A 27965-nucleotide genomic window follows, 5' to 3' on the forward strand; every position below is an offset into this window, starting at 1 on the left:
CAGAGTTCAGGAACAGATTTTTTGGTTCTGATTCCAGTTAAATATAGTTAAATATAGGCAGTAGCTGTACAAATTTCTATGTTCTCTGTGCCTTGCCTTAGCATATTAAATGAATGTTTTATGGAGTCTGCTATAAATACATCTGTTAAAAGATTTTTATCATACTTTGAAATGCCTGAGATTTAACTGCTACCTTTGTGCATTAATGATATACTGGTGAATGTGCAGAGGAGATAAAATAAACTGAGAGAAATAGGGAAACTTGCATGTAGTGCTCTTGTTTTAGTAGCTCTCAGAGCTACTTTCCCTCTGTTTTCTCATACGCTGCAGCACTGGCTTCATCCAACTCATGGTACATTAGGAACAATTTAGTATCATTTCATTTAAAATATGCAAGCTTTATATGGAGAGTAAATGTGTAGCCACAAGGTAAAATTAAAAAAAAAAAAATATTAGTCTCATCATTAAAAAAAAAGCCTTTAAAGTTTCCATTATCCATTATGTCAGGTAGCAAATATCTTCTCAATGTAACTCCAGACATTAAATCTGTCAAGAGGCATGCAGTAAAATAAATGTCTGGGATACCTTCATAAACAAAAATCTTATTTCCATAATTCATACAGCTGGCTGGCATTTATTGGCACGTCAGGTGCAATGGGGACATTTCAGGAACATTAACATGTACAGCATCATTTGTCAACAAAGCAACAATGTAAGCAAATCGTTCAGAACTCATACAGATTTACAGCTTTCTCTGCCAGCTGCTAATTACGGTGTGCTCTGCCTATTTGGTATGGTCTTTTTTATTGGAAAATGACAAAGGGGTTATGGTATCCCAGTTTGGAATATAGATGCGCTTTTAGTAATAATATGAGTGGTAATATGACTACACAGCCTGGAGTTTTGATCTAGTTGCACTAGTCTGATAATTGACCGGTTCTGATTGATGAAGGACAAAGGGAAATTCGCAGGGATATTTACTTACTTGTAGAAAGTAACCTCTGCAAACAAAGAAATAATAAAATACCAGAGAGCATGGAAAAGTATTCTTGCTTTAATATTTTTTTTTTTCCTGCTGAACATGACAGGGAAAATTCAGTCCTCACCAAAAACCTGATCTGTTTATCGAGCAGTGCGCAGCAAGCCCTATACGTTGCAGGCTGGCAAATACCCTTTGAATACAGCTGTCCACTTTGACAAATAAAAAATAAACTTCCAGCATTTTAAACAATGCAAAGGTTAAATAAAAGCAAACAATGCCATCGGTAAGGGCCAAAAGATGTGCTAATGATCTGTTTTCGACATCCTCTGTGTCTGTCTCTATTTCTCTCCCTGTATTTGTTGTGTGTGTTCATGAATGTATGTGTTTTTGCAAGTTAATGACAGCAAGTCAGATCTACTTTTTATTTCCAAGCTTTGGCCAGTTTGCATTTCAATCTCATAAAAACATAATTAGTAGGGCTTTATGCTTCAGATGTATAAATTCAATATGCTTTCAGAATTATTATACCTGTTATTCAGCCAAAGGTAAGAGGATTCTATTAGCTAAATACATATTTAGACACCTAATAGAATCCCTTATTCAGTCCTGTTTCTTAGTTTCAGTTCACGAACAGTAACCACTATTCTGAGTTAAGATCTTGACCGTTTAATTTTTAAGAAAAAAGTAATTAGACCATACTATGGATTAATCCCTTGCCAATTTTCATTTTTAAATCAAAGTAATTTTAGACTTGGGAACTACATAATTTTATGCAGAAAAAAGTATGTTTTGCCAACCTTATTAAAATCTTTAAAGACCATATTTTCTATAGGCTTCCAAAAATTATCCCACAAAAATGTGTGGGTGCACCCATCTGTACACATGAATGGGCAACTAGGAGCATAATTATCCACTTTTGCACATGCAAATGGAGGTGTTTAAGCACAAATTAGCTGACCCCCAGATTCTGCTGGTGCATTTCTCTGGGCTGGTTAATACTGTTTTGTTGAATTCCATAATATAGGTTAAAACCCCAGAAAGGTTTTTAGATACAATAACTTTTCTGTGAGATATCTGAAATTGCTAAAGTCTTTTAAAAAATGCATGTTCTGATGCAACAGTGAAATGAGGTGTAGCTTAGTGCCAGTACTTGGGTGTTATTTTGGTTATAACGACTGTGTGATTCTTTCAATAAAATAAACTCCATTAGCTCCAGCAGCGATTACTGCCTGCCACTGCTTCTCCAGAAGCAAAATGCACATATTCCTACAGGGAAAAAACTACTGCACTAGGATTATAAAAAATTGACCATCAATCTAAGTCTGTATGAGCAATCACAGCCGCTTTCGGAGTTATTTTGTATTAGAAGCAATTTACCCATCTGGAAGAACAAAGATATGTGCAAATGCTGGAGTGACTGACTTCCAGCAGATGCTTAAAGAAAGTTAAAATCCCAACTACTTCTGGGGTGCCTGGCCACAATTTCTGACCTGGAAATGTTCAATATGTTGAGGTGTTCTTCCAAAGGCTGGGGCAGCTCGCTGGTACCGGGGTTTTGTGCTCCCTACTTGCCGATGCTCTCCCCACCACCCCTGGCCAGGCTTCCTTCCCACACAGCTGCACAGGGAAAAGGGGAGCAGTCGTAAAGCTTCTGGAATGAGACCTGGAAATTAGTGGCTGCATTGCCTCGATGTTGATTGTGTGAGTATTCTGGGATGGGGTGAGAAATGGGGATGAGCCTTGATCGGGGCTCTGCAGGGTGAAGGGGTGAGATGTTGGACAGAGGCGAGTTCCTTGGATGTGGGGATAAATCGTGGCTTTGTGCTGCTACACAGGTTTAGGGGAGAAAACATTTGTCCCAGAGCTTAGAAACCTAAAGGTTAATGATCCCTGGAATTCACATTTACCCCCAGTATGATACCCAAATGTGACAGCGCTGCTGCAAATCCCGATGGACAAAGACCAGTAAAAGGAAAACCAACTTTATACTGTAATTCAAGATTATTTGAATTTACTTTATTTCTGAAATCTTTCCATTTGTCTTCATGCTTTTGTACATTTGAAGAAGAAGTTTAGGCATTCCTTGATCCCTAGAGATTGCTTTTCTTCCTTTTCTTCTCTTTGATTCCACTTGCCTAATAATAATGGGCATTATCTTATATCCATATTTAATTTTATTATGTCACTTGCATTGCAAGAAAAGGATGTTCTTTTCAAACATTGTAATGCATTTAGTATTTCACTAGTCATCAGTTAAATCAATTTTTCCCTTTATTGGATCTGAATTATAAATCAACTAGTCATTGTATGGGATACTGTATATGAATGTACAGTATATCATTATGATGTATCCTATAATAATGTCTCTTAGACATGAAAACTAAAGATGGTGGTTTAAAGTGCTGAGAGAGAAAAAATTGGAAACATCTGTTAGTAGGAAGTAGAGAAGACTTTTCATTAAAGTTTGTCAAGTGTATTTGATAGGAAGAACACACTGGGCCGTATTCTGCCACCCCTTACACACACACACACCCCAGAACCCAGCCTGCTTTTTCTGTCTCATGTAGAAAAGCCAAGATTATGGGAGACACTGAAAAGCCAGCTCTCTACTTTGGTACAGCAGCTCAAGGAATAAGAGACCTGGGGCAGAAGGAAAGTTTTTAGGGAAAGAAAGATATTACAATACAGTCAGTTGTCTCTGTCTGTGTGGTGGTAATGAGCTGTCCTGATCTTCTACTGAGTATATCAGCAAGATCGTGGGGAAGAAGTGATGTGGGACAGTTTTGGGAAAAAGATCTTTTATTTCCACTTATCCACTACTTGCAAGAAGAGGAAGCCTTAAAAAAATATAAAATAAAAACTGAGGCATGCAAAGATGGAGGATGTTATTTGGAGGCTTCTTGTGAGCAGATATGTCTACCAGAATATGGTGAACAAGTTAGGGAATTAATAAAAAAAAAAAATAAACAGGGGAAAAATCCCAGGGTTAAAAACTTCTGGGATGGTGTGTTTTATCTGAATTATACAGGAATCCATGTAAGCAGACAGGAACTATCTATTTAAGAAAGCCCTACCAGGGCCATTTCACACTTAACACGGGTTCCACTGCTTGCGCTGGTGTTGGCAGCTGGGATTTTGGTGGTGCAAACTGATGGGTCACAGCTCTGCAAACCCAACCAGGGTAGCTGCTGCTGGCACCACCTCGCAGCCTTGTCCTAGGGCTGGACATGTGGCACAAAAGTTATATCTTCATCTCATCCCTAACCATTTCTGCACACTGTCAAAGGCACATCTGCACTTCAGAACTCCTTAGGCACAAGGTGAAATACCCTCTGTACCCACAGCACAGACCTCTTCTCTGGCTGGTCCAATCGTTTAAAAGCCAATATCTCACCTTGCCTTTGCAGTTTTTTCCCATTTCTGCCTACTCCCAGCGGCCTCTGAGCCCATGATGATATACAGAACTATAAAATCAGATACAGCAGTCGCAGGGCCCGGTGCGAATTACTCCCCAAGTCAATAGAAAACAGAATATTGCTTATTGATTTGGTCTAGCCTGTTGTGTGGTCGATGGAGAACAAACTAATACAAATAAAATGAATCAATTGGAATCTGGCTGTGGGCATCAGTGAGTCACATGAAGTAGGTTTCTGATATTCTTTATCATCACGCACAGCCAGTGAAACAAGAGTGCTACTGTCTTCTGCTGGCGCGGAGAGTTACCTCAGGCTATACTGAAAAATGCTTTTTTCTTATTTTTAGACCTGAATCAGCCCATGCCAGAAAATGTATTCTTGTGAATACAGATCCTACTTTGTTGTCATGCCCATGGGAAGGCGGTAGTGTAACCTGTTTGGATGCAGCTGCAGACCACCTGTAGAGAAAGTCAAATTAGGGAGAGACCCCACTGTTCTTTGCATTAATGCTTTTTGTGTTGTGGCCTGAATCCCCCTCCCTCCCCCTTCAATGTATCTTTCTCAACTGGGGAGATGGAGAGCACATTTTAAGACCTTCTGTCCATTTAAGGCATCCTGTGATTGAAAGAAGATTTGAAAGACTGTAAAATCTCCCCAGTCACCAAAGAGTGATGGTGTGTAAGGAGCCTTAATACTTTCAGGATGACTTTTCCTCCTGGTCTTGCAGGTTTGAGAGGTGGTGTCTTTGGGGAAAGGGCTTAAAGGGCACATTTTTATCTCCCTCAAGTCATCTGCATGTTAGGGAAGTCTCCTAGATTTGGAATGGAAAAGTGGTTGCCAAGAAGTAAAGCCCTAACTTGCCACACTTTTTGTCCCATTGTTTCTAAATAAAAGAATGGCAAACAAAAGGAAACGGCTCAAATCTAAATGCAGTGCCTGTGTATCCTGAGTACCCACATATAAACAGGCACAACCACACTGATCTTAATGACACTGGAAGTCCCTTTTCCTACACATTTGTCAGTGTTCAGGACAGAGGGCTAGATAAACATGTAAACAACTGGTTTGAGATTGCATATCCTTGGTATGAGAAGCAGTTTTAGTGTTTAGTTTAGTTTAGTTAGTTCTCCTGCTATCTCAGCTGCAACTGCCAACACTGCTGGTGTCTGTAACTTCTCAGCAGATTAAGCTTTTACTCATTTACCAGGTAGCATTTTGTTGCATAGCAATGCAATATTCTACCTTATGTCTCATAAAAACTGCCTGCAATGAAAATTTCATGTAATTTCTACTTTTCACCCCATTTCTTCGCAGATGAATCCCACTGTTTTACTAATCGTTGACGTACTAGTTAACACAGGCAGAGCTTGTAGATGGAGGTAATGTCATCAAGCCTTGCCTCATTTTAAATTCCTTCCTCTCGCTGGTGATATCAATGTTCGCTGCAAAGACATTGATGATACTGAATTTAATTGGTATTTATGTGTAGGGTCATGTGTACTCTCAAAGAAGTTTCTGTGTAACTTTTCCCTAATTGAAATTAGATTGAAGTGTTGCTGTGTACACTGAGACTTAATGGTGACAACGTTGAGCCAGCTTCGGAGCTCAGATGCATGGCACGCATCCCAAGAAATCTGCTATGATGCTCCCACATACATCTATGCATATTTTTATGGTACAAGAGACATAAGGTGTGGAAAAGGAGCAGTCTCTTTAAGGGGGATGTGGCAACCCTATCTGCCAGTCATCTTGCCTCTGCTGTTCTATTCCTTTTACAGCCATTCTGCCTGGCTGGTATCTATAACATCTTTACATACGTGTTTAATGGCTGCACGGTGATTAAACCCAGGGGACAGGGAGAGGACATGGGAGTAATGGACTGGTGGCAGTGGTGCTGCTACGTGAAAATGCTTTTTGGTCTGCTTTGGGGATGTGTTTTTCACCACCTTATATTTTAAATAACATATTATATGAGCAACCTGGTCTGCAAACCATTTTGGGGCTCTGTCTGAGGCTCACAGCAGCTGTGAAATGTGCAGGGCCAGTGCTGATATCATTCAGTCTTTATTTTGCACCTTATTTTGACTCCAGACCAGTGCACCCTCTCCTCCATAATGCTTGTGGAGAGTACAGAAAAGTTAATTCTCACTGGTAGAAGTGTTTTGACTGGGAGTTTAATTTATAGCAGCTCATAGAATTGCAGTGTGTAATAAGCAATGTCCTTGAACATTTTTCATGTACTTCTAAGTGACTCTTTAAAAAACATTGGTTTCCCTTGTAAAAATCATTAAACTTGTTAAGGAAGAAGCAGTAGTCTGGATTGGTAGTCATCCCAGTGCTTTAAACACTAGTGGATAATTAGTGACATGAATAAATTAAATATATTTCAGGTATAAAGTTGAGGAAAATCACCAAATATTAGCAAAGCTCCAAAATCAAACTACTTTGTGTTGCATGCTGTTTTAATGGCTGTGGTTTATAAATGTGCATAATTCCAAAGAGATCACATGTTTCACATAATAAAAATTACTGTGATATAAAATATATATTTTCTTAAAAAGTACTTGTAATATCAAAAGGACTGTGAAGTATTAGCCATTTAATACAAATTTATCTTTTCTTGCAGATGATTACATTTTCATTTTAATTGCTCACATTTTCGGTTCTGATCTTAATGTCTTATAGTAGTGAAGACATGCCACAAAGAAAGAAAAAAAAAAAAAGAAGATTTTATTTGTTAGTTAACAGTCTTCAGAAGTCCTAATTTGGCCAATGTGTTCTGCTGCAAAGTCTTGGAATGCTGTCTTGCAGTTTCAAAAGTGATCTTATTTGGCTTCCCAGAAACTATTATGCCTGGAGGATGCCATGAGAACAAGGGCTGCCTTGTTAACAAGTAGAAAACCCTCAAAAACAAGATAGGATCCTGATATAAATCATAATTTAGATGCACAGAGCTATGTTCACAACCACAGTAATGTAATTCATTTACATCTAGTTATTACTTATCTCCACCCGAACTCCGAAGTTCAGGAATGCAGCTGCCTTGTGCCTTGTGACTCGTGGGGGTTAGGGAAGAATGACATCACCAAATTTAAGCACATTACCACGCTGACATAGTGGCACCTTGTTTTCCCTTCCGCGGATAGAGCGGGGATTGTGTGCTACCCCCCATTCTCCCAAAGAATACCTTTTTTCCCCTTTCAAGCAGCTGCTATATGAAGGGTTGCAAATGTCACTTCAACTAATGATGAATGATGCTTGACCCTTGGACCTGTTACTATGAATTTTATGCAATGCTAAATTAATATGAAAGATCTCTGCTAGAAGACTTCAGCTATTATGCATGCAGCATAAATGATATGTTAAACAATCCAAATTTTTTTCTCATAACCATGGTAAAATGCAGAGCTGTTTCAACATTTTTTTGATGTGTATTTCCACTTCAGATTAGTATCTTTTCTTTCTAAAAATATTTTTGGTAAGCAAATCAGTTTGCGAAAAACATTGTCAAAAGGGCAACTGGCCCACATGTCTTTGTTGTTCACGTTTGAATATAATTAATTATGTAAAGCAATAGTTAGTGGGAGCTTAACAATTAGTAGAATCTGTCAAATAGTCACATGGAAATTACTAACTAATTGAACTATTGGTCTTTCATTGTTTCAGAAAGCAGGAGAGAGTGTCATTCCTTTATCTCTTAAATTCATCATTAGCACATATCATCATTTTTTGAGCAATATCTGCTTCCTAATAGATTAATACATAAATAACCCGCCCAGTAATGCCACAGTGGTCAAAAGTGTTTGAAATAAAACCACCTGTTTTAATTATTATTCAGATTCACGCTGTTAAAAATGGTAATCCTCTTGCAGCTATATGACATTTTTAAAGCTTTGAATTTCCATCTGTATCTTATATTATGATGTTTCAGGATTGTCGTGAGTTAATTATGTTAACTTTGGAAACATTGCCTGCATTTAGAGTGAAAAACTTCAGCTTGAATAGCCAGGAAAGCAGATGCTATCTTTCTTGTCAACTGCTTTGTTGTGTGATGCCTTGAAACTTTTTTTATAAGATTCTGTCTCCAAAAGGAAGTATAAATCTCCATTTATTTGAAATGTTGCTCTAATCTAATCAATATTTTAATATATTTCTCACGGGAGGGACCTGAATGCATCTCAAGAAACCAAAGACATGAAAATCTCTTATTTTATGTTGAAATCCTCTTGTTATTACAAGTCCATTCACAAGACTAATTTGTAGAACAGGAAAAATCCATGTACTATAAAGTTCTAAAATTGTTCTGAAGCACACCCTTCCCCTCCTGTAATATATGCCTGTAAGCTGAGGTGGAAGGAGAGGAATTGGAAGCATTGCAATTAGGACACACATCCAGATAAACCCTGGTAAAGAGAAAAGGAGGCACAAGTCAATGGGCAACATGGCAAATCTGCTCTGGGTTCTACCACAGAGGAAATGAAAATGAGAAATGCAGATGTGCACGTGAGGTGGAGGGGAAAGGTGTGAGGTGAACAAGGATCTGGTAGATGCAGGAGACGCCACTGTCTCCCCCTTACACGTGAGGCTGTGAGGCTGTGTGGGAAATGGAAAACATCGTGACGTGAGTCACCCGAATTTCATCGCACCCCTTCCCTGCCAAGGAGGAAGCACGGGCACTGCCAGCAGTGTTTACGTGTGCCCCGGGGTGTTCACGCATCTCCTGAGGCTCAGTGGGAGAAGGTATGGAATGGCACGTGGAATTGCACGTGGCAGAGTGGGTAAAGATATCGTTTTAAGCCCGCACTGGCCCCAAAATTCCAACCTTTTGGTCAAAATGACCTGGGCAAGGTCTCAAATGTTGCTGCGTGCGCAGCTCTGTATCCCACCAGTCATGGGATTCCATGGATTTCATGAACACAGGTTTGACCAGACACTTTGGGCTTCCACAGCCACAAAGGTATCCTATTCCTCCAATGAAAGTCATTTCTGCTGCCATAAAAATGTTAATGTTTGTAAGCCAGCTCTGTGCAGAAGTTGGAATGAGCAGGATTACCCACGCCTGGATCAGGACAGGATCCACTGCTATGATTTCAGAGTGGATGGAACCCTGAGGCTGATGAGTTTTATGAAAAAAAGTGCACTTACAGAGAATCTTCCATATTCAGGGTAACACGTGATTCTCAAAACACATAAAAATATTTGAAAATTCATGTTATTTTTAGCACTATTATTATCAAAGGGTATTTCGTTAAAATTTGAAAGTCCTTCAGTGCACTTGAAGATATATTTGTTTTAGCAACTTATATAATCCCCTCCTGTTTAAAGTTTTGTTTTAAAACACATACAATTATCATCTCATATGCCCTGATTCAGTAAGCACTTAGAAGCATTCCTATCTTTAACAGCATAGCTAGTCCCAGCTAATATCCAGGGAACGGAATTAGAGCTTCAGATATTAGCAAAAAGTAATGCAAATGTGAATTAAGCAACATGGTTTTGAAGTAAGTTGACTGAGGACTTTTTATTCCTTAAACCGAATGCGAAAGTTTGACAAAAAATAAAATTTAAAAAAAAATCAAAGCGAGCATTACTGATATTAATAATTATTTTTAAAGTATATAAAGTTGAATAATGTATTCTGGCAACTTGAAGGAATTAGGCACTGAAATAACCTTCCAGTAAGGGTAGTGAAGAAAAATGCTAATGACTTTGAGGCAGAGCCATCAGCAAAAATATAATATATTAGCAAATTTCGATATGTCCATCCATCCATGTATAGATATATGTACATACCATGGACATTCAAAATAAGAATGATATTTTTGTTGGGTTTTAGCATGCAAGTCACATTAATTAACGTAATTGAAGTTACCTGTATTGTAAAACATAACTATTTCCAAGGTAATAGAAATTATAATTTAAATTTATATCAAATTTTATCGAATTTATACTTGTATCTTTGCCTTTCCTGCTGTAACTTCCCATACAGACAAACATGATGACAATGATGCTTTGCTATGGAAAACTCTGACTACTTCATGTCTGTCCATGAAGTGAAGTGATATTCTCTGTTCACTATAGAAGTGATAACAAATTGTTGTGTTAGGTAACAATCTCAGCCAAATTTTCATTAATTGAACCAGGGGATGTGAAGCCTGAATTATTCTTATTACCTTATTATCTAAATTCTGGATCTTTGTCTTGGGTTTTTCAAGGCAACTCACTTTATTGCTCTTAGAAATAAGAAAATAAAATAAGTAATTCCTAAAGGCAAGGTGCAAGTATTAAAGTGCTAGTTTGAAAGTATTTAACAAAAGTGTCCTTTCTTTTTGAATAACTTGAATAAAGTGTTTAAATGACCTCTTCCTAACCAGAAGAGAATATAGAGAAGAAATTAAGCTTTATTGGTAAATTAAAGTCCAAATCCCATGGTTGATGAGAGATATGGTCCGTTTGAAATAGTTACAGTTTCAGACTTTCTCTTCTACAATCAGCGGGTGGAGACCAACATAATCCAATTAATTGTAATTCCCTTTTGTGGCACTGGTACAGTGGTGAATGATATAGTAAGTCCATTGAAGTCTTATCTTTGGTCAGATAATCCAAATGGATTCATATTATGAAACAGTCCTTTATGAAAGTTCTGATGAACAGAAGTGTTTTGACTTCAGTGAACCAAAAGATAAATTCTGTACAAAATAAAATGTTTTGTCCTTGACATCTACAGGGCTTGTGTGCACCTGATTTCATGTGAGAATACTTCTTTCAGATGTTCTGCTTCAAAGAGCCCACTCATTAAAAAATAAAAATGTAAAGTTTGTTCTCTGGACATCCTAAAAAAACAAGGTGTGAGAACAGAGATTTACATGTACAGGTAACCTGTAACCTTGGAAATAGTCCCATCAAAATAAATGGGGTTACAGATATGAGGAATGTGAATAGCACTTTGAGAATTGCTTAGATTTCTATTTTTCTAATAAAACAACAAACTAATATTTCTTTGATAATCCTTATAGCTGCAAACAAACCACATACGTTTGTTTCTTTCTAGTATTGTAAGAGGACTAGGGGAATTGCTTAATTTTAGCTCGAGCTTTGATCGATTTACATTTGGAAGTTATTTACATAAAGGAAGTTATAATGATCTTTATTGTTTTGTTAATTATTTCCTTTGATTATTGAAACTGGCTCACTGAGGCACAAGCTCATTGTTACTGGGGTCAGTCACAATAATATATTTGGCTGCATGCAACAAGTCAGGATTGGGTGGTATTCTTGTTTTTTGAATTGTTTTCATGCAGACCCTTTCAGTTTAACAATCACTGGAGACAGGACTGATTTAATGCATCACTCGTCTGATCCACTGCTTCATATTTTGTATTTCTCTTTTCCTTTAAAGTAGTCCATAGCAAGCCCACACTACAGCAGTGTTTTTGCTTGTAGCATGTTGAAATCTCATATTTACTAAAGGATACTGAGATGCCATTTGTGGAAGACAACACACTAGACAATATATTGAGGTCAGATCTTTGCAGAATCTCTCAAAAATACTCTTTTCCTTTTTTTTTCTTTTTTTTTTTCCTCTCCCTTAAATATCTTGTTGAAATTTAATACAAAGAATTTTTTTACCCTTTGGGGTACATTACATATGAAATAATTTATGACCCATGAATCACAAGAAGGCAGTGAATTAGGTTTCAGATAAGTCTGCCAAATATTACAAAACATTGTGTACAGATTTTTGGACTATGAAAAGGCTTTTGACAAGAATGGAAATAGAAGCAGTGTTAGAAACAGCAAGAAGGAGAAGAACAGAACAGCTATATGACAGAATCCTAAAGCACTCTGAGTTAGTAGCACAATTAAAAGGATATGAATATGAACATATTTTTGAAGTATGAAAATGGGACAGAGAGTCATTGTCCAATTCCTCTCTGTATTAGATCTTGAGAGCCTTCAATTTATTTAAAATGTAGATTTGCAGATGCTGATACACATAATTCTGATAAAAGATCTGACTGTAAATGGGGAAGAAAAAAAAGATAAACCCCCTAAAATTAGATTGCAGCGAAGCTTACTGGAGAGCAATTACACAATAAAAAAAAAATGTTAATAACAGATTTTAGTTGGAAGGCAGATATTTACCTTGATTAATGTATGTATATACAATACACAGCAAAGAGAGGAAGATCAATCAGGTCAAAAGCAGAATTCAGAATGGACTTTTCCCTTTGAACAGCAAAATATATCCTGAAGAATAAGTTACTGGTCTAGCCAAGTATTTGGTATTTTTGTTCTGTAGTCATTAGTCCCATTCAAAATAAAGAGGGAAGAATAAACAGAAAAAAGAAAATGAAGTGTGCTTTAACTGTGAGGAAGAAGCTGAAGTTACTTTGCAATAAGTAAGTAGAGAAAATTAGATGGAGGACAGAATCTCAGCACTGTAAGACAAATGTAATTTCCCCTCAGCACAGACATTTAATTTCTGTGAGTTGCAGAAATTCTGCCAAGCCCATTCCTGGTGTCTGGGCAGCCTTGGTGCTCCGTGGGAGGGTAAGAGCTGGGGGGGAATTCCTCTGTGCTCTTTTCTTGTCCCTTTTTTAAAACTCTGGGCAGTACCTGCCTATTTCTCTGGCCCCAAAAGGAGTGATCAGGCCCTGCAGGTCTCCATGCTCGGGCTGTGTCTGCCTGCTCCTACTCCTTGTTTACAAGTCACCTCCAAGAGAGTCTGGCAGAAGTATGTTGATCTGTAAACAGGTGGTCTGTTTATTCTTAGGGAGCTTTCAGCTGCATTTTGAGGGGAAATATTCTCTCCTTTAAAATCATTCCTTTTCCCATACGGAATAGTTGATTCAGCTTAATTTAATGAATTTTAAAAGTACTCGTAATTATAATCCCATCACTGTAATTATTGCTTCAGATCACAATGATAGAATATGTTAACTCAAAACTAATATCTATCACTGCAGCTTTTAGCAGGTTTTGGCAGTGAATAACATATGAGTATCTTGGTGATGATACCTGTTTCTGGCTGCTAAAAGTATTGTCCTTTCAGTACCACTGCATATTTTTATGCTTTCAGTTCTAAACAGCAACTGATGGTGTAGAAATTTCCCCAGTGCTGTGGCATCACTGGCCAAGCACATTTCCAAACCTTTGAACTCCTCTGCGTGTTTTCATCATGTACCACCCCTGAACCCCTCGAGTGCACTGGATCTATTTCACAGAGACAATGAGACAGTTCATCCCTCTCTTACTTTTTGGACCTCATGGAATTATATGAGGAGGAATATGACCCAGTCTGCCCAAGTACAGAAACCTTTTCTTTCCTGGCACAAGCTTAGGTTTAAGTTGGTTGTTCCAGCATGCCCCCAGCTCAGAGAACTGTAGTTTTGGGGGACTGGAGTCAGCAGCACTCTGGGTGCACATAGAGATGTTCTCCCTTTTAGCTAAAGTTGTTCAGTAATTTGTGCTTGGACTTCATGGAAATGGGCTCTCCAATAATAAACACATTTACAGGCACTGTAACATCACAGCTTAAATTTTCTGTTGAAAGGGCATGCCAGGTTCCTCCAGCAGAGGAGGAGAAATTCACACAAGCTTTCTTCTGCTGACTATATCCTTGACAATGCATCAGTTCTAGCATTAGATGGATTCAGACAAGGCTGTTTAGAAATCCATTGCAGACAAAATGTAATGATTTGCTTAGCTGACATTTTCCTTGATTTGTTTAAACACTCTTGGAGGTGAAGGGCCATGCATTGAGCTCAGGCAGGACAATGGATCTCCCAAACCTAGCAAGGGAGAGAGGAAGAGCCACAAAAATCCACCTGGATAAGGAAATTATTGCTTCACAGGAGTTGAAGCTTTTGTTGTGCTATTTCATAGAAATTCCAGGGAGTTTATGCACTTTGGAGGGTGTTTATAGGCTGCAATGGTCAGTCTATATACTGGGCAGGATTTACCTCAGTATTTTGTGCTGTTCCACCAAGGGATGGAGCTCCTTGTCATAGAATGAGAAACAGCCTTCACCACCTCACAGCATCCCATTGCTGCAATGTCTGGATGTCTCTGTGCTCAATTGCTGCTCTAAATTGAGTGTTATGAAAGAATCAGTTTGCCCCAGGAATGCTGCTGTGTCTGTGCACTGAAGATCAGAAAGGCTGTGGCTTGGAAAATGCAGGTACAGCCATGGAACACACACACTTTTCAGTGTACAAACTGGTTGTGCTGTCAGTCACGAGAACAGCCCCCACAAAGGGATTTTGTGATGAGGAACTGTGCTGGTGCATGTGGAGAACTTCTGCTTGAGTCTGTTCTTTCCCTTTTTCCTATTGAAGACCATGAATGATCTGAAAAATATTTTTGATTAATATAATTATTAAAAAAAAAAAAAAGAGGAAAAAGAGGCATCTTCAAATTTCATGCAAGTTTCTTCAAGTTGGAAAAAAAGCATAACAACACTGGTCAGTAGGTCTTTTCCTAGTGTCTGGATGAGGAATTTTCTTTTCCTCTTTTGACCACAAGACTCTGTTTTGGATCTCTCAGTAGTAAAATGCTTATTGGGATGAGTGAGTCCAAAAAATTTCCCAGGATTTAAGCCAACTGGGAATTCTTTGTGCACACCCAGCTCTTCCGCAATGATTTTGTTGTGAGGGAGATTGTAAGGATTATTTAACAGTTCCATGGAGGACTTTCTCCAGGAGAGATCTCCCTCAGCTTATCCACTGGTCACTGGGATAAAAACCCAGTGCTCTGAGGTTTCCCACACTGGAGCTGGGGGTTGACATACCCAAATTTTCAACCCAGTGCTGCTGTGTGCAGCCACCAGCAGGGAAATGATGGAAAAGGCAGCAACCCCAGCAAATGGGTTCAGATACAAATCCCAGTATGAGACCCAAAAAAGACCCATCTCACCAAAGGCTTTAGGAAGTTTTTTGAGGGCAGAACCTCCACAGCAGACCAGGCGTTGCCAGCTGGGTTTGCAGGACTTGTTTCCCACGTGATGATTTGGGGTCATTCATGAACTGCAGGAATGTGGAATGCTCAAAGGGGGCAAAAACTTTTTAAGGTGGTGCTGTGGCACGTGATGGCAGCATGGGCAACAGACAGCTTAGAGCTGGGAAAATACAAGCTATGAATTATCTGAAAAGACAAGTGAAGGAGCAGGGCTCTCAAATGACTGCATTTTGCTCCTAGAGATTAGCCTACATACCAGGCAGGGCGTGTGGTTAGAGGAACCACATCCATTTTCTTTCAAAACTCAGCTCTCTCTACAGCTTTGGTTGATTTTCATATTTTTATTTTTCTTCCCCTGTCTTTAGCTGATCTTTCCATAGATTACCTTCCCTTCTGAACCTCAGAATGGCACCCTTAAACCAAAGCTGATCTCCTGTTTGGTTCTACTGCAGATATTGGAAGTGCCATTAAAAATGTGAATTGTTGAAAAGGCTGAATAATAACACAGTAAAGCACACGTTCCCTTCACAAATGTATTGTGTATCGATTTTTTTAAACAAATAACCTTGACAAGTGCCCACACTATTTTTTTTCCCCTTAATGTGGTCTTTATATTTTCAGCCTGAGTATTAGCATAAATTTTATGGGATTTTCTGGGCATATTTGTGTCTGTATCTAAGATATATGATATCAACTGGCAGTGATGGTTGAACTAATCAAATACTACTGACAAGTTAAAGCAAATTTTTAGGACTGTGAGATTTTGAGCATCTTCCCAGATACAGTATCTCCTGACTGAAAGCAGTCCTTGACTGTCAAGCTTAAATACCAGATTTGGGACTTAATCTTTATGTAAGCAAAACACCCCAATAAGAAATATGTCTGAGTAAAGCCAAAAAGCCAGGTCCTCCCCTTAAACCCAGCCTGAAATGTGTTTGTGTCTGTGTGTGTGTGTGTGTGTGTGTCTGTGTGCATTTGTTTATGGCCCTTTTGCCACGGCATGTGAGAGATTCCAACCAGTGGGAACCAAAGGAGAGTCTTACACTGAATGGACTTCTATTTTCTTTTCCTTTTTTTTTTTTTTTTCCCTTTTTTTTTTTTTTTTTTTTGACTTGGCATTTGTTCCTTCTAGCAAACATTTTTAAAAACTCTCTTATTGCTAGAGGGAAAATTGACACCCTTTGCTTTCACGATGATACATTCCTAACACGTTTCCTTGAAGAGCTGGAAATGGTGCAAAAATCTGGTAAGATAAGTCTCTATAAAGCCTTAGAAGTCAAGCATTCCACTTTAGACATTTAAGACAAATGCATGGCAAAAACAAGTTGTGTTTCTTTTTTTTTTTTTTTTTAAGGTTTCTACTTAAAGTTCTGTGCCAAAGCTACAGTACTTATACATTTTCTAAATGTGTTTTAAGCAATAAGTTGTACAACATTTTTAGAACATGTGTTAAGCTATTTCTCCAAGAATGAAGCTCTTAACAAAACATAAGCACTCTGCATGAGATCTTAGCAGCAAAGTGCTTAAAAGATAAAGTAAGAATTGGTACCATGGGAAGAACACCAGCTGTAGAGCACACAGGTCCATTATGAGAAGTATGGTAGTGGGTAGGGAGAAAATGATTTAATCAGGAGTAAAACCAATTTTATTATAAGGGCACGCAGGGGGTGTGGCACCATAGTGAGAGGGACATTTCAAAATATCTGACAGATTTCAACAATGTGAAAACCCACCCTGTTCTTTAAAGTGACAGTAAACCCCATCAGGTCTCTCTTTTTGATGCTATTGTTAACAGTTGACTGTTTAAAGCTGGCCTGCTAAGATGCTGTCGATCTAGTTCAATAGTGTGTGGCAAAATAAAAGGCTAATTGTTGAAATACGATCAATCAAATATGATCTCAGAGTCTAAAGAAGATCCCCTCTGGTAACTCATTTGAGATCAAATCATTACTTTTATGATTGAGGTAATTGAATGGGAAAAAAAGAAAGAAAGGGGAAAAAAAAAAAAAAAAAAGAAGCTTGAAACCAAAGAAGCAAGCAAGACATCTAAATGAAATGCACAAGTCTGCCTTTGTTCCAGCTTTGTCTCACATTACTCCAAGCTAAGGAACTGGATCTACTCTCTATTTGTATACATCTCCCAGATCCAGAAATTTTGAAAGCATTTAATAACATTTATTAAATAAAAGTTGAAAGGCGACTCCATTTTGAATAAGATTTTCTGCCCAAAAAAGTAGAGCAAACCGTTACAGTACGGGGATCCAGTGTTGTGGGTGTCCATGTGTCTCCAATGATTTTACCATTTTGTTTAGCAACAGTTCAGCAAAGAGGCTGCTCTTGAAGCCTGCTGAATTGCTACACATGAAATTTCAGTGACATTTAGTAAAACATTTCAGGACCATGTTGCTTCAAATTAAATTTGTTCAGCAGTTTTCATGGTTGGCCCCCGATTTGCATTCAGACTGAAATTTTCTAAAAGAGAAAATCATAGCACATGGAGAAAAAAAAAAGGAAAACTCCATTTTTGGACAAACAGAACTTGGAGAAAGTGTGTGTCATTTTGTGTCATTTTAATTTGGACTAATGAAGATTTGCTCTTTCCTCAAGTTTTATATGGATTATGATCTCACTGTTTATTATGTTCTAACAGTATCACTCTCCTAGAATTAAAAAGGAAAAAAACCCACAAAAACAAACTCAAAGAAAAATAGAATAATCACCCCATCTCGTTTTATTTTTTATTAGAAACTCTATTTTAGCATTTAGTTTCTTTTATATTTAAATTCCTTAGCTCAGTCAAGCTTCAAAAGAAAACATTGTTTTTTTGTTTGCAAAACAGTTTTGGAGGCACTTGTGGTTTGTCTTTAGTGTGTTATCATTTTTGACAGCTTTGCATAGCCTAGGTAGGCCAACAGGGGTCTGTCTAATATTGTTGCTGGGCAAATCTTCCTCCCAGAGATGAAAACCAAACAAAATATTTTTGAAGCGGTAAGAAGGAATTAATATCCTTTCTCTCACTGTCCTCTATTCCTTGCTGACATTACATTCAGGCAAAAAAAAAGAAAAAAAAATTATAAAAAAAAAAAAAAAAAAAAGGAGAAAAGCGTTCCCCATTATTCCCTTGTACATAGCAAGGCTAACACATGTAAAGCAATAACTCATTTTCTATTGCCATGTTTAGCATATGTCTCCTGTTGGCTCAGCAAGGCCTTTAGGCCGGTCCCTTGAGCCGTCCATCGTTGGCAACTCTTAGCCCCTCGGCCTCAAAACCAAATAGCTTTGAATCATGTTGAGCTGTGATGCTAATTTTCATACTGATGCATTATGGGAATAAATGTATCTGACATACTGTGTCAATGGTACTGTCTCTTTGTGTCTCCTGTTTTTTTGTTAGCTGCATTCCTACAGATGGTATTCCATTGAAAATGTTCTCTTCCTACAAAAAAAAAAAAAAGGAAAAAAAAAAAGGAAAAAAAAAAAAACATGCACAGCACCAAACCTCTAGGTGCAGAAGGCTGTTAACGGTTGCTGATGATAGTAGGCAAACATTAACATAATAATTAGTGTCTTGTAATTGTTTCATTAAAACCAGTTGTTCCATTTCTCCTCGTGTTTTCCCAGAAGAGAAGCTGAATTTGGACGACAGCCAGTGGGAGGACATCCACGTTGTCACCGGAGCACTCAAGATGTTTTTCAGAGAGCTGCCTGAGCCGCTGTTCCCATACTGCTTCTTTGAACAGTTTGTGGAGGCGATAAGTAAGTACATCACATACAGTAGCAGCTAGTGAAATAGCCTGTTACATAAAAATAATAATAAACTTAAAAATAGAAGAGCAGGGGCATCTCAAATCTGACTTACCTTCCATTATCCGTGATCCTGTCTTTTTATTGTTTTTTGAGACTGCCTTTTATCTCTTGCAGCTCTTAGGTATTTAACTGGAGAGAAGGAAAAAAAAAAAATATCGAATTATTGATCTATAAATTTTGTCTCTGCAATTTGACTGTAGTGCCTAAAATGGTTTAGGAAAGGAATTAAAATGTGTATGTATTCAAAACATGCTAGGCTGATAATCCATATATCCCCAAACACAAGAGAGAGACTAATAATTGTGAATCACGTTAGAAGGGGCTGTCTTTATGTTAATCAGAATGAAATGCGTGTGTTTTGTTCCACAAGGTTGCAGACTCCTGCCTTGCAGTGATCACAAAAAGAATGCAAAAACATTCATGTTCTCATTTTCATATCTACCTTTGCTTGATTATTATTTTTTTGTTTAAAGTTGGCAGACAGCAAAAGTATTTTCAAAGTCCCAGGCATTTATTCCGTTCCACATCTCTGTGGTTTATGTGCTGCAAACCCTCCCTGTATTTAATATATGCAGGTGCATTTTGTAAAACTGTATCAGCTTGGAAAAACTTGACAAAAAACCCCAGTGATTTGGGGGTTTGCTCCCGTTGGAAAGGGAGGGGAGGGAGAGGGATAGCTTAAAGGGAAAAAGCCGAGTAGGAGATTAATTAAAGATCCAATGGAGAAAATCTCTAGGAAAAAAACAAACCCAACAAAGTACTCAGAGGTCTGATTTCTGAGTGATGGGCACACATATTTGCCATTGCTGTTAATGAGAGCTGGGTGTGCACATGCGCAGCTGTCGGGGAATATGAAACCCTTAATGTACAGCTCACTTTGATTTTATATTCATAAGAGTCTTTAGTTCAACTAAAGCTTTTCAAGACCCAGCATCAGATATAATGAGGTTAAATACATCTCACAAGATCCTTCCCTGCTCAGTTATTTGGAGGTGCAGTGCAGTTAAATTCGCGACATGAAGAATTGCATTACCTGAAATTTACTCCTGGCAGCTCGCTTTCTTCTTCTTCCAAAGGAAATCAGGTGGGGAACATCATCTCTCAAGTTTAAGTTCCTGTTGCATCTGTAGTGCTAAGAGGGGAAAAAAACAATAAGGAGTTTCTGAATGTTCTTATTGTTCTGTTGTTACTGTTCTTCTGTGATGCCTTGGGATAAGATGCTCATTGAAGCACCAGTGCCTGAACATGTTCTTCAGGTGGTTTTCCATCCATCTGCTCTGCCCTCTTGGAAAGGAGGAGATGAGGTGTCTGCTCATGGGGCACAGCCTGGCAGGTCATCCACACCTCCTATGAAGCTAACTCTGCAGTCCAACATTTAATACTGAGGAAGAATTTCTTTTCATCAAGGGTGGCAGAGTACTGGAACAGCTGCCCAAGGGGTTCCTGGAGCTCCCCTGTCTGGAAACTCCTGTGTCACCTGCTCCAGGTGACTCTGCCTTGGCAGCAGGGGATGGACTGGAGGATCCCCAGACACCCCTTCCAGCCCCAGCTATCCTGTAATTCTGCAGTCTGTCTTCTGCCATTATAATCCACCAACATACTATTTTTCTGAGGTTGAACATATTCATCCTCTTCCTTATCCCTTTCTTTATTGTCCACCGGGGCATGTTTTTGACTGTGCAAACACTATGGTACTCTGAAGAATGACATCAGGACACTGATCTCACTCCTGTTGTCTTCTGCCCTCATCCTCTCTGCTAGTGTCCAAATCAGGGTGATTTGACATCTTTTGGTGGCCCAGTTGGGATGTTTTTAATGGTGAAAGTACCAGGTTGTAGACTTACGAATTAAGTTTGAAAGCATGTCGGGAAGAGACTGTCTACTAAAGCATTAATATTCATGAGTGAGAAATGAATGTCCCTTTCTGCTATTTGAACTATTATTAATTCTTATTATGATTTTGAGAGCCATTATACACATTGATTGGCTAATGAGCAGTCATTTATGGGGGGATTTTAAGACAGTTTTTTCCAAGGAAGGAGATGCTAGCACTCTAAGATGTGCTTTGCACTATTTCAAACCCCTAATTCTTGTTGCTTGCTTTACTGCATATCAGGGTGATTTCTACCTAATCCAACTGTCTAAAGGAAGCTATGACTTCCAATCAATCTTCTCCTTATTTGGCTTTTACTGCCATAGGATCTACAAATCCGTATTCTTATCAACTCTACTTAAAAAACGTCTATAAACAACAATTAGGTGTTTTCAGTGTTTTTGGAGCTCTTCTGTATGTTAATAGTCCTGAGGCAAAGTAAAAAAATCTCTTTCCTTCAGTATCATTTCCATTGCAGATGATTCTTTGCCTACTTGTGCTAATTAATTTGCCTGGTCAGTACAGAGCTGCTAGAAAATTTCCTCTCTTCTCCAGTTTGTTGTGAAAAAGAGACTGTAGTATCTGTTCTTCAAAAAATTAGAATTATGAGCATGCAGTGATGGGTGTGCACTACAGTTAGAATAAGACCAGAAAGAAAACAACTGGATTCCCAAATTGCCATGCAGATTAAATCCCTGGTCTCCACTGAAGTCTCCTTAGTCAGAGCCTTGCACTGGTTAAGATTAATGGTTCTAAAAACCTACATGTTGTATGCAGTGACAAGTTCCCAATAACATTTATGGGGACTTAGTCCTTTAGCTGTAGGTTCCAAGAGGAATTAGGATCCAAGAGGTGTGGTGGACTTCTGATAATATTGAAAAGACTATGTGGAAAAAATTCCATTTTTTCAATGCAAGATGGATTTTCCTGGATGGCTGCAGCTATTTTGGTTATGTGCATGGGAACAAAACTTTACAGTCCCGTGTATTATGCAAAGCACTTGCTCTACACCTTCAATTTCCCCTATAAATAAATTTAGATATGGTGTTACTGTTAGAACAATTTAGATATGAGCAGAATATTAGAAGCTAGTTCAGGTTATTACAGAATCTTGGAATTCTGCTTGCCAGGCTGAAGTTGGATAATAACTGTCCATAGAGCTTATATCAGAGAACTTATAAATGATAAATGGAAAGACACAAGACCTCTGGCCCAATACTAATTTTGTTTCCCAGGATTTGGAAAGTAGGGCGTTTTGTTGTTTTTCAATCCAGCAACTTTGTCTGGTATTACTGGCAAGTCATTTTGTGTTATTTTGGATGAAATATGCACTTCTAAAGTGTGCCCAAATGCTGCTATGAAGTCAGGTTCAGCCACACTTAAATTACTCAGTACCACAAATAGTTCTATTGATTTTCTGGAATATCAACAGATGTAGTTCAACAGATTGTCTGCAAGTAAAATTGTGCTTCATGTGAGTAAGGAGGTAGAAGTGCCAATAACTGAAACACTTAATCACCGTATTTACGGAATTCAACCTTCATGGCCATACAAACTTTTGCCAGGACTTCAGCCACTGAAATCTACCCCTAAAATCTGTTTAGAAATGTTAGCAGGTAAATATGTGTTAGGTGATTCTAAATCTTTATTTTGATTGGACTAGTTTTCTTGAAATGTCTCAGGCAAAGTTGAAAAAGAAATTTCTACTACAGTCTCTGTGCAGTGAGGGCTGATATCCGCAGCACAGGAAATATTTAAATATCCACTAGTCCTTCCAGATCTTTTCAGCTGGAGCAGGCTCTATAGACTGTGCATCTGTACAGACAGTGCATCTGTCCAACTGCAGTTAGAAAAAAAAACCTCACTGATATTCCACAAAGGAAAATTCCACCCAGTTCCCAAAGCTGCAACATCTGTCTCTGGTTTGGGAGGCTTGGGTTCAGGTCTTTGATTTTCTCTGCAACAGGTTGGAAAGATTACTACACTGGAAAGATTTTTTTCAATGAGGTCTAGTGATTATGCCTTCATTTCTGTTCCTTATCTCTAATATGAATTTAATAGGTGCCACATAAGCACTGTAGATAAATAGGAGATTTATTGTTTAAAATGCACACACAGAGGCAGATGTGTGTGTATTTAAATATATATATACTCTAAATAGAAATCCTTCTGCCTGAATTACGATTCTCCTGCAGACAGTTTTCTAAATGAACGTATCAGTTACTGCAGTGGGTTTCCCACTTGAGACAGATGAACAGAGGAATGAGATTAATTTAAAAAAACGTACTGTTGAAATCTGACTTGCAGGCTTTCAAGTGGAATCCCTAGCCTGGTATGTCTCAGGTCTCAGTGTGGGGAGCAGAAAATGTGGAGTCCACACCCACCACCAGATCTCTGGAGAAAGGACATATTCCTGAAGGGAGACTACAGGAAAGAAGAGAGAGGCTTTTTACAAAAGCCATTTTACAGGACAGTGGGGAATGTTTCCAAACCAAGAGTGGGTTTATATTCGACATCAGGGAGAAATTCTTCCCTGTGAGAGTGAGGCCCTGGCACAGGTTGCAGAAAAGTTCTGGATGTCCCATTCCTAGAGGTGTCCAAGGCCAGGTTAGACAGGTCTTGGAGCTGCCTTGTCTAGTGGAAGGTGTCCCTGCCCATGGCAGGGGTGGAACAGGTGATCTTCAAGGTCCCTTTCAACCCCAATCACTCTAGGATTCTATGGTCTGTAGGGTACTGGATCCTGTCAGCATATGGGGCTTCAGTCCTGGCAATCCCCCCAAGGATCAAGCCCCCCAGACACTTAGACAAAGCAGTCCCCCATCTCTGGAGCTCAGGATTTTCAGCCCTGACAGGAAAAGAAGCATTTCTCTGCATGGGGAAAAGCAGAGCCATAGGCACTTAAAGATCCTCAAAGGTCACAATTGTGCCTATGCACCTTCCAGGATAGATGGCAGCTGAATAAAGTTTTTCAGAATTTAACTGCCTCGACACTACCTAAGGTCCACATTAGATACTCATTTAATTTTTGTTTTTTCAAGATCTGGATTTTTTTTTTCTTTGATTGCTCTGATAGACCATTAACACTTTTTTCAAATGATTTCACACATATCCTTTCGATATATCAATTAAGGTCTCCTGGTGCACGCTAAGCAGAATTCTCAATGTCATTCCTATCAATCCTACAATGCTATGTGTTACCCTACTATACGGAAACTGAAGATGGTTATTTAGCATCTTACACATGATAGAGTTTTGTAACTTTTTTGGTTAGCAAAAGTTGTTAGATAAAAAATTTTTTTGCAGTTTTGATTGTCTGTGACACTGGTCTTTACTGGTCTGGTCTGACAAAATCTCTGATGGCAACCTAGCAAAGTAATAAATTCTTCTTCCTTAGGAATCATAGACTTGTTTTAACCCTCAAAAGCTACCAGTGCTATCAGTAGTTGTCAGTCCTCTCCTTGTTGGTCAGTTGTCTTCATCTCCAGCATTTCTGGCATCAGTAAAAAGGTTTTCTCTGAGTTTTGGCTCCTGTTCTGCTTCACTAAGAGCCCCCAAGAACCCGCTGCCCGTGGGGCTCGAGACATGTTGCAGAAACTCACACCTATCTGGGCAATGATCACGCTTCGGTCTTCAGCAGACCAGAGCAAATTTTGCACTGAATAATGTAACTCTTGAGGAGTTTGCACAGGAGCTGTCTGCACCAAAATCAGGCAAAAAATTTAAAAAAAACCCCTAAACCTGTGTCAGGAGGCAATAAACAAGTCATCAATACATAATCATGACCAAAGAACTGAGCTGCATTGGTTGAAAATATAATGTAAGAAGGACCTGCTCTGAACTACTATGCAGTGTTATGAAAATAGTAGCTGGGAAACAGAAAGGAAGTAAATACATTCATTTATTCTGACAGTCATAACATCCTTGTATCATCTTGGTGGAAAGTTACAAAAGATGTCTAAAGAGATTTTCAAAAGACATCTAAAGAAACCTTACTCGAGGCTTACAAAGAACAAGGCTCAAGGCCAACTCGTCTTGGAAAGACAAGTCAGCATATTGCACTGTAAGAAATCCATGACAGTCTCTTAACATCATCACGTAATAGGTTCCTGAGAAACCAAATCTTATCAGTCTCTGGCATTATGCAAATTTCTGTCATAATCTCAATCTGTGGGCTTCGAGTCCTAATCAAACTGCCTTCAGATTCACAGTTGGCGAGCCTCCTATTGAAATCGTTTCTCTATCCTCCATTTACTTGTCCAAGGAAGTTTTGGGGCTTGGCATGGCATCAGAAAGCCTCAATTTCATCTGAACATGGTGATTTATAAACAAATCCAAGGTCACCACAATATATTTCACATGATACATCATAATTAATACACTTTCTTGGCCAAATTTGAATATCAGAAGACAGTAGAGATCCATAAACTAATGTGAACAGAAAAAAACAACTGTGTAGAAACAAGAAGCAATCAAAAGTTAAGGTGCACATTTTTAGAAAGATTCTTTAAAAAAAGGAATGATTTTATGAGTATCATAATCTCAGGGATACCCAACCATGCAAATATATGAATATGTGTGTGGTGTATACATTCTCCCAAACACAATAACACTAAAATGTAATAGCAGCTCATTCAGAGTGTGGCACTGGGTATTTTCTGTGGGGTTTGAATAGAATTATACCCATTTTTTAAATATCCTTGAAACCTTATCTGGAAAGTTGTGTGAATATCTGATTCAAGAATCATTAACTGATATTGGCAGAGAAAGAAAAAGCCTTCACATTTTAAAAGAGATGTTAAGATGATGCAGGAGACAGACAGAGACTACAAGAGAAGGTTTCCAATTTATGGGTCTTAACAAAATACAGATTAAAAGTGTGTATGACCATCCTGAGTGAAACAAGTAAAAAAAAATGAGTAGAAGAAAACATGAGCAAAAAAATATTTAAATATATTTAAGTTGTAACATTCCCAGCATATCATATTCTAACACAGTCTCCACTTAAATTCAATCCAGTAATAAAGAATATCTCCACTGAAGATCTAAATGAAGGCTGTTGTATTTGCAATAGCAGCAAACTGGTATCCAAAGAGGTTCACTCTAGGCTTTTGTTCCCAGGAGGTGTCAAGGAACAATATGTCCTGGTAACCTCCTAGTTCTTTCTCAATGACCTTTTCTTCACAGTTGCAAACTGTTTCTGCTCAACAGCATTTTTAAATAGGTCTTTTCAGGTCTGGAAGCAGCTCATTTAGGAAAAAAAAAAATTGCAGGTCATGTCTTTGAATAGATTTTTTTCTTTTGAGGTGTAAAGTAGCCCAACTTAAAAAATTAAGAAACGTTAAGAAATAATGGAAGGAAATTAATAGGTAAGTAATTTCTTCCTTTTCTCTTTTTTTTTTTTTTTTTTTTTTTTTTTCTTTTTTTTTTCCATTGGAAAGTTTTAATTAAGATGTTGGAAAAGAAATGAAAACAGAATCTACACATGAATATCTATTTCCTCTGCAGGGCTTTTCCCTGTGAAGGATGCTCAGGTAACACTTGTTTATAAGCAGGCTAATTCTAGATTGATTTGGGGTTTTATTTTTCTAGAAATAAGCCTCTAGGTTTAAAACAAGATAAGTTGTAATATTACTATTTTTTTTCTTTGGAGAGCAGAATATTCTACTAAAAAAGAACACTTCATAAAGCTCTTAGATGTGCACTGAAGTGACATTTTAACAGGATTTTCCCTTTATAAATTTTACCTAGCACAGTGTTCTGGTGATCCCATCAAATGAAAGAATAATTAAATTATATTTGATGAATAAAATTTACCTTTTGAGAAAAAGAGGAGATCCTGCAGAACCTCACTCAAAGGGCTACACCAGTGGTGAAAATTGTCCTAATATTAGAAGGATAGAAAAACAATTTAATTTTCCCTTATAAATATGGTGGAGGCTTTCCAATTATCATCAAAGGAAATAAGAAAGTTTTAAAAGAATCTGCACTTGCATTTTTCTGTCATGCAAAAGTTTGCATAGGAGGGACATATTCCCCCCCAGCTTAGTCTTTTTTGTTATTACAGTTATAATTTTTTTAGCATAGCAGAAATTTTATTGCGGATGCCTGGCCTGTCTCTTAACTCATGCTAATTATATTCATAATTAAATGTTAAACAAGAATTGACTAGGCCAACTGGCTTGCACAGGTGTTTGTGATATGAATGGTTTAATGCTCCCACAATAAATTATTGGATACAAGTCTGCAGTAATCTACATAGAGAGAGCCCTTTTAAAGAACTTTGATGTACATGGTAGGTCCAGCACCGTGCTTTGAAGCCAGGACTTGCAAGAAGCACTTACAAAAGAGTTTTTTATCTAAACTCTTACTTGTCCTTGAGGTCCTGAGCACTAATGTGGTTAAAAGTTTTTTTCTGGGTTCTTACCAGGGATGCAGGTCCTCAGAGCTTTAATATTTATGGCAAGGTGGAGTAGTCACTGGGTGCTTGGTGGAAATGTGATCTGCCTCACTTCAGCTAGCAAAGCAGTCATTTATATTTGTGACTAGTGACCAGATTAATTGAAGAGACTCCAGAAACTCTCTGTTAGCTTTACACCAATTGCTGTTTCTCAAAGGATGGGATCAAACACTTGCAAATGGAGAAAGACTGGGGTTTCAGTTTGCTCCTCTTCCATTTGATTTGGGGCATGAAAAATAGTCTGTTAGTCTAATTTAAATTTCACGTGTGGTTATGAGACTCTTTTTGTAGGGACAAAGAGCTGGCACTGGCCCAGGGCAGTGATGGAGCCCCCAACCCTGGAGGGATTTAACAGTGGTGTAGATGTGGCACCTGGGGACATGGGATAGTGCTGGACTTCAAAATGGTTGGACTTGATGATCCTAAAGGTCTTTTCCACCTAAATGGTCCTGTGATTCCACAAAAGAAATG

At 38.2% G+C, this 27965-nt stretch overlaps 1 protein-coding gene across 2 annotated transcripts in view; it reads left to right on the forward strand.

Annotated features, from left to right (window-relative positions):
• ARHGAP15 (Rho GTPase activating protein 15) overlaps positions 1-27965 on the forward strand; it is a 322285-nt gene that overhangs the window by 243203 nt on the left and 51117 nt on the right. For both annotated transcript variants that reach the window (XM_086898275.1, XM_023931396.2), the window contains one exon: positions 18979-19113. In XM_086898275.1, the coding sequence (XP_086754401.1) occupies positions 18979-19113 (135 nt within the window). The remainder of the gene's footprint in view (positions 1-18978; positions 19114-27965) is intronic.

Source organism: Cyanistes caeruleus, chromosome 7 (assembly GCF_971803275.1).
Source record: "Cyanistes caeruleus chromosome 7, bCyaCae1.hap1.1, whole genome shotgun sequence".
In the NCBI taxonomy this organism is placed as follows: Eukaryota; Metazoa; Chordata; class Aves; order Passeriformes; family Paridae; genus Cyanistes; species Cyanistes caeruleus.